The following is a 13,400-nucleotide window of genomic DNA, read 5'->3' as shown; positions in this document are numbered from 1 at the left end:
GCCAGCAAGTCATTATTGTAAAAAAAACAAAATAAAGAACAAATTAACATCTGAATATATGGAGTTTGGGCTAAACCTAAACCATAGGCCCATGTGGGTAATTCTTCCAGCTCATAAATACTGTGTGTGGCCCTAATAAAGATATAATAAAGTTAAAATATTTTTGGAATTAATTTAAAACTAAATTTTGCAATAAAAAAAATTATACTGAACAACAAATTGAAATTGCATACTATAGTTTTGTTTTTGAACGTTTCGAATAATTCTTTATTGATGTTGAAAATGAATAAAGAATTATTCGAAACGTTCAAAATGATACCTACTTCTGTATGGGCTTTGATATTCTTATTACGTCTTACTACAACCTCCAACCATTATGCTCCATAGTTTTGTTAATTTTACAAACAAAATTATTTTTGTGTAGTCCGCAAAAGATTTTCAACATAGTTTTTACTTAAAAATACTTTGAACAAATTTTGACCTATGACCGATGCTCATTATGGACCAACAATTGCTTAGTATTTAGATTCCTGATAGTTAAGGCGATTATTTTTTGACCAGATAAAAAAGTCAAAATATAAACGTTTGGGCCAAATTTATCAAATTATTTCAACTCAAAATCGATTAAAAATGCACATAAATCATTTTAAAACTAATAAAACTAGTATACTTTCTAAAATTGTTGTTCAGTGATAATTTGATCATAAAAACTTAATTTTAAATTTTATTACAGTTGTGAAAGTTTTATCACAAACATAATTACAACTGCGCAATTTTATGCTGCAAAGTCGTCTACCCTGCGCAATATCTAAAGTTTCCTATCTGGGATATTCCCGTATTGAAATTCAGCGGGTCCAATAATATTAAATTGACTATTACATTGGTGCAAGCTGGCCATTTTATGTATGTGTGTAATCTAGGGTTCCTTTTTTTCCCAGATTTTTTCACTCCCGGGAAACGGGATTTTCCCGGGAATCCCGGAAATTCTGACAAAATTTTTGTACCCTAATTACATCATTATGATGATTAAAATTACTTTATATTAGATCCAAACGTTTAATTAAGCTCATTTATGATCTGTAGTATTGCTTCTGCAATCTTACAAGACGTTCTCGTATTAAAGTCAGCACCCTTATTTGTTTTTTTTTAGAAAACATGCGCATACTAGGCGCATTTTTATTGGTAAAATCAATTTAATTACGTTTTTCCGCTGGTAAGCGCAAAAAAAGAAACTCAAGCAACGACTTTAATAGGTTTGGTGACATTTTTTTTCTTTATATTAGTCAAAACAGACAATTTTTTTTAAGTTTTGCTATGTTGCCGAATAACCGGGATGATAAAAAAAATTTCCCGGGATTCGGGATCGTTATTTCGCAGGAAATCCCGAGAATTTCCCGTCGAAACATTCCCGAAGAGGAACCCTAGTGTAATCTGTATGGAGTTACCTAAAGGAATAAGTAGTGACACGCCACTGTGAAAAAAAAGTATGGCAAGTGCACCCGCGAGTTTTTTTTTAACCTTTTAAAAGTGCACCTCGAAAAAAAATTGTACACCGCTACTTAGACGTTTACAGTGCAAAGTTTGCAATACAAAGTGCATCAGAAACTCTTTGCAACTTTGTTGCACCGAGCCACCTGAATTTTTTGCAACTTTGTTGCACCGAGCCACCTGAGTAACCTAACTTAATTTTGAACGTTGATTTCATAACTGTGGTAGGATTCTAGACCAGCGCCCAAAATTGGAATTGGCAATTAACTAATTCAGGTTCATTTCATTCCGACAGTTCATTCTATTCCGATAGTTCATTCCGTTCCGACTATTCATCAAATTAGTTTCGGCCCTATTCATTCCATTCCGACAATTCCGACCATTCATCATTCCGTAAATTAGTGTTACCCAATTGTTTTGGGGCGCTGGTCTAGAATCCTAGCACATTTTTTTAGCTGGGCGAATCATTTCTCTACAAACTGCGAACAACTACCATTTGTAATTTTGTATATTATCATGACGATAAAATTCCATCATATTACCATTGCAAGATAACCTACAAACAACTGAAAATCGAATCGAAGTTCAGCAAATTAAACAAACTTGCAAAACTTGACCAAATATATGACATGAATAAAATTTAACGATACGGTGTATGAACACAAAGTTTGCGCCATTTTCAGCATTGCTAACAAACCGCGATCGCCATCTAGCAGAATTCTAACCAAAGCAAAACAATCTTTCAACAGAGTACACACATATGTTTTTAATAATAAGACTTATGTTACAACATGCTATTATTAGACCGATCTATATAAAAAAATAAAAATAAAACAGTTTACAAATAAAAGGTATTGTCGATTAGAGTCGAACAGTTAGGGGAACAACAGGGGTCGTGACTTTTTATTGACACCCTGTCTGTGTCACCAAATCCATGACACCTGTCACCAATTTCGTGACACCCTGTCACCGATTTAGTGACAGGTGTCACGATTTGGTGACACCATGTCACTGATCTCTATGAAACTATAGTATATTAAAACAGTAGTAGCGACACTAGCGGAAATCACGTGATTTCATGCTTGACCAGGGAGAGTCACTTTTAGAAATAATGGCTGGCGGAGATACGGAAACTTGTAAATCTTAGAGGAAAAGCAGAGCTTGTAGGACATATGGTTTAAATTGATTACTTATATTTTGTGAATATACCCTTATAGGTACCTAATAAATGCTTTATGTTATAGGATGCGTTAAGATATTTTTTTTAATTTCGTTTATTAGGTCAATTGAGATGACCGCTCAGTCAGCCACCTTATCCCAAACTTTTGCGGTTCGGCTAAAAGAATTAAGAAAACGGTTCAGTTCCAGAGCACATCAAAAGTTCCAGTTCGGATACAATCTTTCAGAAAACGGTTCAGGTTTGGGAAAAAAATAGACATGACCCAGTTCATAAAGTTCTGGTTCGGTTTGACTCCCTGGTTAATTATATACGGCAATATTATGCGGTTATGAGGTGCTTGTTGTTTTAATCTCATAAAGTTTTCTTGTATGCATAAGTGTATTATGTTTCGTATTTAGTTTAAATGTTTCACTGTGTTCCAGTAGTTTGTGGCAGTATAATTGTATTATTGTTCTTAATTTTTTCTATATTACTCATAGGGTGCAGTTGACTCCACCCTCGAACAAACAAATACTTTATTTGTAAGCTGCTTTGTATTGTGTTCTCGCTGCCACAGTTCTTAAAATACAAATTTATTTATCTTCAGAGAATTTGTGGCCATATTTTTTATTTAAAGCTGAATTAGGAAAGCTATATCTTTTAATTATTACAATGACAGACTTGTATACCGAGGAAATGCTCCAAGAGCTCCTGCTGGAAGACTTTAAAGAAGATGTTTGCGTGTTACCTGTTAATAATTTCAAACAGTCGCCCAATAAAAAATATGAAATTTCTGAAAGTACAGCTAATGAATTGGTCAATAGAGTGGTGCCAAATACAACACTAACAGAATTTGGTTTAAAGCATGTATTGAACTGGTTACAATTATACAATGCGAAGCCACAACTTGAGCCAATAATTGCAAAATTTCCACACATATGTTGTCAGGCTGCCAATTTTTTTCACTCAGAACAAAAAGTAGCAGAACCAACCAAAATAATTTTAAATATTATGGAAGCGATTGTCAAAAATAATATAACAGTTGATAGTGTTGTAGAAACATCCACTATAAAAAGAAAATGACGGCATTGAGTATCTCGGAAGCTATACTTTAAAAAAGGCATTAAAAAGATTTCCAACATATCATCATCTGATTGAAACAATCTCATCCGCAACCACTAATGGAAAACTAATAACATTAATGGAAAAAAAAGTTGGCTTATTGAAGAAACCTTCCGAAGACCTGATGTGGCTATTCCAATACATTTATTTGGAACTATCAAAAGAATGCAACAAAGCTTTAGGGGGAAATTGATTTTAACTGCCTGATTGCAAACATTTTAAATAGTCTTAGATTTACCAGATTTGTTGAATGCTCTTGTGATATAAATGAACAGCCAGAATTTTATAAATTAATGTCATATTTAGTTAATTTGTTTGTTAAAGTTTTGTATTATAGCTTTGTTAAAAATGTTTTTTTGAGAATTTTTAACAAAACTAATGCTCAGTCGTCAGGTTTACGAGGAGATTTAAAAAAATCCATAAGTCAAATAAATAAGTAGTTAAATCAGTTACATATTGAAGTAATTGTATACCCCTCACTGTGCTGGCTAAGGACGCAGTTTACTTTTTTTTAGATAGACAGTTGCTTGTATAAAAAACAAAAATGCAATAAAATCTACTACTCGATTTTGTTTTCTTGAAACATGGTTCATCACATAATTTAGTCCAGGCATTTTTAGATCCAAATGTTGTGTTGCCACCTTTAACTTTTTTTAATAATTCGTCTCGCAACTACATGTTGGATACCATATGCAGCTTGCACAACATCTGGATTAGTGGACCGTCTACCTACTTGACGCTTACGCTTAAACAAATAAGATTTGTTAGAAAAATAAGATGAGTTAGAATAATTCATTTGTTATATTTTTAAATAAATTATTAATTGCAACAAAATCCAGCTAAGCCCATGCATGCTTTTATTGCTCTGCCCAGACTCGAACTGGGGTCTTCCACAAGGTGTGAAAGTGATTGCCGCTACACCACAGAGCCGTTATCTGTTTATGCAAGACATTAAGTTGGATTAAGTTTACACGAGTTGTAAGTGTTAATTTAAGTTAACAGAAGTACTTACCTACACACACATGTGGCCTGGTGTTTAAAACCTAACCGTTTTTTACATTTGGAAATGGAACTTTTCAAAGTTCATTAACTAGTATAATCCAAATATTGATCAAGCTAAACTTTTTTCACTCACTAAATTGCCAAAGAATGCTTCCAGCACATCTTGTGTAAAACTGTTGAAGCAGATGTATTTAAGGTCAGTGGTTGTTAAGAGACGCTTAGCAAGAGAAAGAAAGTTATTTGTTGTGAAAACCAAACCCTCAATTGTTGGTAGTGCCATTATCCTTTTTTTTTCTCCGGCATATTTTTTATTAACATCCCTCTGCAAACAAATAAACATGTAAAGATGTTCACAATTTAAAACTCACATAAATGCACCTACCTTCCATGTTATAAGTTTGGCAAGAAAAGTGTCCCTCAACCAAACAAGCCTGTCATCATTGTAGTCCCGTATGGGACAGTTCGGTTTCCAATTAATGATGTCATACCACCTGTTTTTAATCAGCGTTATTCTAAAGCATTTGTTCTTAAACTTATCAGCAGGAGCTAAAATCAAGTTATTCTGCTTTATTAGTATTGTGTATAGTACCAAGCATACCAATACATCACTAATCCCTTAAAATTCGGTAAAATAATCACCAAATATTGGCATAAAGACAACTTTAAGATACCTCTCCCATAAGCCGTAATGCAAAATTTACGCACTTTTGGACCTTTCAAGATGGCGTAGAAGCCTTCTAATTGGCTTCAATTTTCAACCACTAGTTGCGCTATCCAGGTTTCATAGAGATCAGTGGTTGCGCTATCCAGGTTTCATAGAGATCAGTGGTTGCGCTATCCAGGTTTCATAGAGATCAGTGCACCATGTCACCGATTGCGTGACACCCTGTCACCGATTCCGTGACACCCTGTCATTGATTCTGTGACACCCTGTCACTGATTCCGTGACACCCTGTCACCGATTCGTGACACCCTGTCACCGACTTCTCCAAATCTGAAAAATTTGCCAAATTTATACTGCTATGACCTATGGGTAGAAATATGTTTGTTTTTTGATAGTTTTCCTGAAGTGTAAAGGCTTATCACTTTCTAACTGTATGCTTTCCTGTAGTACATTACTCTTTGAAATTTGTTGTTGAGCACAAACTAAAACCTAACAATACCCCTAATGTACTTATATATAAGTATTTTCAGCAAAATAAAGAAGGCACAATTATAAAACCAAGCGACAAAACAAACAGACCTTTTTTGTTTTATTTTTTTCTGTTGGTAATACACATTTTAAACAACAATCCAAAAAAACTAAATACAGGTATTAAATGTATATTGCAGTTACTGGAAGCCTGGCATAGCAGAATTACTCAAAAAAGGAAAGGCTCTATTCATTTTATAAATTTGAAGTTTTGTATTCTAGCAGTGTGTAACAACATGAAAAAATTGCTTAAAACTGATGTATTATGTGAAATGGAGGAATCTATAAAACTTAAAGGCTTTAAAGAATCTTGCCAAGGAAGAAGTCGATGAAACTGATATCGTTGGCAATCTGTGGAATTAAATACTGTTTTAAGTTTATTATCTATATGCAGCGCAGTGTTGGCCCATTTTGGCCCTTAGTTAATTAACACAACCAACCTTATAGTTTTCTAGTTTATTTTTATAAGATACGCTAGCATACAAAAAGTGAATAAGCAATTAAATCATATTGACAGCAGTATGGCTAATTGGTAAACTTTGTCTGTTTTACACAGTACACGCCCCCTTCATTTAGTATAATATTGTTTGTGAAATATTTGCATCAGTATAAAGACATATTCAATTTACTCACTTATATTTTAATTAACAGTAAGCCCGTTTATATGCACGTTTTAGCCGGATTCGAATCTGATTTGTTAATTCATTCTCTCTCGTTTTGGCGCTGGAATGAATTAAGTTCTCTCGTTTCTTAATCGGTCAAAAGGAGTGGTTTTCAATCCGTTCGCCGCTTAATCTGTATTAACAGTAAGCTCGTTTATATACACGTTTTAGCCGGATTCGAATCTGATTTGTTAATTCATTCTCTCTCGTTTTGGCGCTGGAATGAATTAAGTTCTCTCGTTTCTTAATCGGTCAAAAGGAGTGGTTTTCAATCCGTTCGCCGCTTAATCTGTTCGTTTCACTGACGGCCGGAATTGTTTGATGTAGAATGACCTGCTTTAAAGCAATAAACATCACGCCACTTTTGGGGCATTATGACGTAACACGAACGGCTAGTCGTAAACAAAACAAGTTTAGCGCATAAGGAAAGAACATTACATACCAAGGCTGCCACTCGTAGGGATATTACCCTACGGTAGGGTATTTTCGCCTAAAGTAGGGGGTAGGGAATACCTACGGGGAAAAGCGTACTTTGTAGGGGGAAGTAGGGTATTTTCGTAAAAAAGAAAATTATGGGGTTTAGACACGTGCAATGGAGTTATTTACCAAATAACATTAAATTATAGAACTTGGTGTGAAAATATTAGGCCTACAGAAAGAAGGCACTATACTAGCCGTTTACTTAACTTTAAATTTCAAACTTTGGGGACTGGCTCATTCTTCTAAAATGGAAAATTAAATAAAACAACTTAAAAAAATTTTAAGTACGGAAGCTGGTTGCCGGGCAAATTTCCTCTCCCTATTTTGTTTTTTAGCCCACTTACGTCAATGGAGTTGTTGTAGGGCCCCTAGATTTACCCGCAAAAGCGTAGGGAAAACGTAGGGTAAAACTGGCATGTGTGGTAGGGAAAAATGGAAATTTAGAGTGGCAGCCTTGTTACATACACTCGTTTGAATCAGATACTAATTTGTGACAGAGGCGCTGTTCTAGAATCCACATCATAGAACATTATTTGGGTTAGGATGCGGCAGGTTTAAATAGTAATAGTTGGCCCACCCACACCCAAATATTGTACATTGCTTTGATAATTGTCTCAACGCTGTGGTAGGATTCTAGGCCAGCGCCAAATACAGTTTTTTTATTAATGTTTGGCTTATCACCTTCTTTAGTCCGCTGTGCCATGTATATAGCGTTGGCCAGCACAAACAAGCTTAACTTTCCTGCACTTACATTCTGTATGCCAGGTAAACTGAAGCACTATACAGTCAAAAACGTACTTAATCGGCAAACCTAACTCAAGTAATTCTTATGTTTTTTCCATTTTAGGTTAATAAAAACAAACAAGCAGCAATAAATTGCTACCACAAGGAGTAGCCTAAGCCGAAAAATTGGTTGTGCGTTAGAGGTTTACTGGAATATTACATATCAGTGCAGTTTGTACACTCAAGCTGGCTTGAATTTCGCGCCATGTAATTACGACGCTGGAACGGATTACTTTTCAAGCCGGCTTGAACCTTAATCTAATCTGCCTGAGAAAGGTGCATATAAACAGATAATTGAGGATTCCTGTTTCATGCACTTTAAAAACCACACAACAAGTTAACAAGTATTTTTTTAGCAATTTTAACCGGTGTATGTATGCTGTTTAATTTCCCATGGTAGTATGTTTATTTTATTTTTGTTATGATGTGAAACTTTAAACAAATAATATTTTATCTTCAACTTAAATTGTATGTATACCAAAATTCATTTTTTGTTAGCTTGTTATCTTCAAAGACAAACAAAAACAGTTCGATTAAATCCTAAAAATATTTGTTAAAGGTTTCCTGCGATTCTTGCGGCAAATGGTTTCATGCAGTCTGCATGGATCTTAATGAAACAAAAATAAAAGAGATTGCTGCAAAACCATGGTGGTGTACAACTTGTTATCCACAGGATACTTGATTGTTCTGGAGTTTTGTTTTTCTTTCGATTTCTATTTCACTTTTTATTTTTTATTCGGATTGCGTGCAGTCCTAACCTTTTTTGTTTACGTGTGTGTAGCAGTAAAAACCTTAATGTGTGGCCAAAGCTAGTCCGTATTTATTTCGTTGTGCGACTGCCAACCTTTTTTGGCATCCGTTGCTTTGTAATAAAATATAATAAAACGATGTGTTGAATGCCAACTGCAAGAATCCAGGAAGAATAGTTTTTTTTGTGTGTTCTGCGAGTGAATTATTGCGATTTTGCAAAACAGTTATAAACACTGTTTGATATAACTTCTAAGGACATGTCTAATGTCCTGTTTATTTCGGGGCAGTGATGTGTGACAAGCAGCAATAATTTTGGTACAAATAACAACTGCTTAAAATTAATGTGATCCAAATTACTAATAAACATAACCATATCGTAACAGGCAATTCAAATAACATACACACAGAGTGTTTTTAATAATTACTTTTTTTATAAATCAAACAAAAATCAGTCTGTAACGCTCATCACTACCGGGTATACATTTAATAGGATTTTAATGCTGTTAATGCAAAAATAATTGGATAAAATCTTTTTTTGGCAATTTTTTTTTCAAAATATAATTACCACAGTTTATTTGAATAATATTATGCCCTGAAACAGTTTATAATTGGGTGTACAAGTTCTTTAGTGTATAAATTAACGAGGTTTGAATATAGTCTAGATATAATTATTATTCACCAAAAAACTTTGAAATTGTTCCTAACAGAGTTTTACTTTGATAGCTATTAATCTTTGTAGTCATTAGAGTCATTTATGATCAAATGGCTGCATGGCCTTCCTTTAGAGATTTCATGTGGTGTTGGATTGTCCACACAGCCAGCAGGATATGAAATTACCAATTTTAGTGTTTCACTACTTGACTTCTTGAACAACTTTTGTTCTAACAAAGGATGTCCAGTTGACTGTAAACAATCAATGTAAAGTGTTGTACCGTATACAATTTATGAGTTATGTTGTTAAGTTTCCAGCCGCTGGTTTAGAAGAAGGCTAGGTACCTATTATTGGGCTGAAAATATTGTACAATCAAAAAGCATTAATTTGAACAGTATAATTTATCAGTTATGAAAATCCACAATTAAAATGTTTTTAACCTAATAAAAGTGCGCTTTGACCATAGCAAACTTTTTCCAGATTAAAAAAAATGAGTGACAGGGTGTCACGAATCGGTGACAGGGTGTCACCAAATCCGTGACAGGGTGGCACCTAATCGGAGACAGGGTGTCACCAAATCCGTGACAGGGTGTCACGGAATCGGTGACAGGGTGTCAGTGATTTGGTGACAGGGTGTCATGGAGTCGGTGACAGGTGTCACGGAATCGGTGACAGGTGTCACGGAATTGGTGACAGGGTGTCATCAAATCGGTGCCAGGTGTCATTGATTTGTGACACTGACAGGGTGTCAATAAAAAGTCACGACCCCTCCTCCGAGGCGCTTATAATCATCACATATATTTGTTGCTTGTTACCCTTTACCTCTCTGTCAAATATATATATATCTTTAATAACAATATCGCATATTAACGCCTTATTCGTATCCCTTTATTTGCCCCTTAATTTAATATGTATGTCATTAAATTACCCACTAGAGAAGGGTTTCTCAACCGTGGCCCTCGGCCCCCCTGTGGGGCCACGGAGCTGTCATTAGAGGGCCACGACACCCGATCCGTTAGAAATCAGTGCATTTCTGAGCAAAAAGGTCTACGACAATCAGGGCATCCAATGGCAGAAAAGTCTAGCCTTTTAGACCTTGAGGCCCTGGCAATGCACTGATTTGGACCTTTAGGTAAACTCCCGGCGTAGATAAATTAAAAATATTCATTAAAAGTTCAGAAAAGATAACAAAAAGTATGAGATAGGATTAATAACACTTGACCTACCTAAACCCTAACGCTAACCCGAATCCTAACCCAAATAATGTGCGTTATTTTAATAATTCTTTAAATGCTGGGGGGAAAAGCCCAAACTCGGATGGTTTCTCGTCCATTGTATATAAGATTATTACGTCACGAATTGAGGTATTGGGGCCTGAAGCGTTATAATTATTAAATTATCGCACATTGTTTGGGTTAGGGCGCTGGTTAGCGTTTGGGTTTGGTTGGGTCAAGTATTGTTAAACTTAATCTTCTTATGCACATTTGTTAATGCAAATTAGTGCATTGTCCAAGACCTCAAAGTCTAAAAGTCGGACTTTTTGATCCTTTGAATGCACTGATTGTCGTAGACCTTTTTGCTTAGAACTGCACTGATTTCTGACGGATCGGGTGGCCACGAGCATAAGTCTGTAGCAATGTCATGGTATTGCAAAACCCGTGTAACTATTTTGAATCTTTTTATTAAACTCACACTTGTAGCGTTAAACGTTCTTTGATTTGTAACGCTTTTTTTCTTACATGTTACTACTTGCTGTTCGTGAGAAGTTTTGCAACAGTCGACGTCAAGCTTGCAATTCTTTATCTGCTCGCCTAATTACCAATCATTGTTACGTCACATGCAACCAACATTTCTGTTTTTCTAGTTTACTCAGTTTTCGTATGGAACGTTTAACCAGCATTTTAATTAGTTTGTAAACCGCAAGTTAGAATGATAGCAAAACTAATACAAGCAAGTTGAACATTTTTTTTCACAGTATGATTGTTGTTGTTCCATTGATTAAATGTTGTGGTAAAATTAATTGGCGCTCTTTCACTATTGTACGTGAAAAGTTATGCAAAAAAAAAATAATAATAATACCGCATACCACAACGCATATTGTTTGGGTTAGGGTGAGGGTGGGTCAAGTAATATTATGTTTATTATTAATAATAACTTGACCCACCCTCAACCAAACGCTAACCCGCACCCTAACCCAAACAATATGTGTTGTGGTATGCGGCATTTGAAGAAAAAAAATTTTCTATCAATTTTTACGTACAATGGTGAAAGAGCGCCAATTAATTGTGTGAAGTGGTCAAAGCAAGCTTAAAACAGAGCGAAGGATAGTTGTTGATTTGAACATACTTTCAAAAAAGTTTACTGTTCAAAATACGTTTTTACACGAAGCCTAAACAAGCTTTTGTGTTATCAAATGTCGAAAACTCGCAAATGGTACGAGGGTTACGTCTCTTTTGGCTTCACAAAAGTTAGACGAGACGGCCATAATTGTGCGAAGTGTCTGCACTGCTCGGTTGTGATGTCAAATGCGTCATTACTACCCTCAAAACTAAAAAAGCATCCACGAAGGCAGAATGACCATGCCAATTTTATTTCTGCCAAAAGAATGCGATTCGACCAGGAAGCGACGTTACCTTATTTTGGATTTTAGGTGTATTTTTTCATTGGCTTTCGTACAATCGAAGTGTTTTTTTATTAACGTGGTGAAATAAAATAAGTGAAAACACGTTAAACACAATTTTAGATTATTTTATAATCACACACAAACATATGTGTTTAATAACATCTGTGATCTAGCCCCTCGGAAGTTGCTTTATGACCAACGATTACGGCTTCCGTATCAATAGTACACCGAAATGCCATCGCAGACTCGCCGAATCTTTCGATCTATGATGCAAGCAGAGCAAGCCAGAAAAACAACTGGCCTGCAGTGAGGTTCGAACTCACGACCTCTGGTCAAGCCGGGACCGTCGCTCTACCAACTGAGCTATGCAGGCTCAGAGAGCTTTGCGGTGTACTATTGATACGGAAGCCGTAATCGTTGGTCATAAAGCAACTTCCGAGGGGCTAGATCACAGATGTTATTAAACACATATGTTTGTGTGTGTCTTTCATTGATTGATACGGACTGATGATCCCCCAGTGTGAAGTTGCTTGTACTAACATAATGTGCAAGTATTGGCGCATGGTTGTTTCTCGACTCGCTCCTCTCTGAGCCTGCATAGCTCAGTTGGTAGAGCGACGGTCCCGGCTTGACCGGAGGTCGTGAGTTCGAACCTCACTGCAGGCCAGTTGTTTTTCTGGCTTGCTCTGCTTGCATCATAGATCGACAGATTCGGCGAGTCTGCGATGGCTTTTCGGTGTACTATTGATACGGAAGCCGTAATCGTTGGTCATAAAGCAACTTCCGAGGGGCTAGATCACAGATGTTATTAAACACATATGTTTGTGTGTGTCTTTCATTGATTGATACGGACTGATGATCCCCCAGTGTGAAGTTGCTTGTACTAACATAATGTGCAAGTATTAGCGCATGGTTGTTTCTCGACTCGCTCCTCTCTGAGCCTGCATAGCTCAGTTGGTAGAGCGACGGTCCCGGCTTGACCGGAGGTCGTGAGTTCGAACCTCACTGCAGGCCAGTTGTTTTTCTGGCTTGCTCTGTTTGCATCATAGATCGACAGATTCGGCGAGTCTGCGATGACTTTTCGGTGTACTATTGATACGGAAGCCGTAATCGTTGGTCATAAAGCAACTTCCGAGGGGCTAGATCACAGATGTTATTAAACACATATGTTTGTGTGTGTCTTTCATTGATTGATACGGACTGATGATCCCCCAGTGTGAAGTTGCTTGTACTAACATAATGTGCAAGTATTGGCGCATGGTTGTTTCTCGACTCGCTCCTCTCTGAGCCTGCATAGCTCAGTTGGTAGAGCGACGGTCCCGGCTTGACCGGAGGTCGTGAGTTCGAACCTCACTGCAGGCCAGTTGTTTTTCTGGCTTGCTCTGCTTGCATCATAGATCGACAGATTCGGCGAGTCTGCGATGGCTTTTCGGTCCATAGAAATTATTTCGACTTTGCTCGATAGAGATCAGTGGTCACTATTGAAA

General features: G+C 36.4%; 1 protein-coding gene across 1 annotated transcript; it reads right to left on the bottom strand.

The window, feature by feature from the left end:
- Positions 1-4,412: 4,412 nt before the first annotated feature.
- LOC146160615 (uncharacterized) lies at positions 4,413-5,160 on the bottom strand. The gene is made up of 3 exons (XM_083384975.1): positions 5,140-5,160; positions 4,905-5,093; positions 4,413-4,514 (listed from the first exon to the last, which is right to left on the bottom strand). Exons 1-3 carry the CDS (start codon positions 5,158-5,160, stop codon positions 4,413-4,415), a joined length of 312 nt encoding a protein of 103 aa, XP_083241101.1.
- Between the last annotated feature and the right edge of the window lie 8,240 nt (positions 5,161-13,400).

Source organism: Ascidiella aspersa, chromosome 3, assembly GCF_963924565.1.
Source record: "Ascidiella aspersa chromosome 3, kaAscAspe10.2, whole genome shotgun sequence".
In the NCBI taxonomy this organism is placed as follows: domain Eukaryota; kingdom Metazoa; phylum Chordata; class Ascidiacea; order Phlebobranchia; family Ascidiidae; genus Ascidiella; species Ascidiella aspersa.
Note: the sequence above shows the minus strand (reverse complement) of the source record. Positions and strands in the feature narration are given on the sequence as shown.

Bases quoted from the DNA above. Each gene is read 5' to 3' on its own strand.
- LOC146160615 (XM_083384975.1), bottom strand. From the start codon at position 5,160: ATGGAAGGTAGGTGCATTTAT. The intron at 5,094-5,139 runs GTGAGTTTTAAA...ATTTGTTTGCAG, and splicing joins TGGAAGGTAGGTGCATTTAT to AGGGATGTTAATAAAAAATA. The intron at 4,515-4,904 runs GTGAGTGAAAAA...TATTTGTTTAAG, and splicing joins AAGCATTCTTTGGCAATTTA to CGTAAGCGTCAAGTAGGTAG.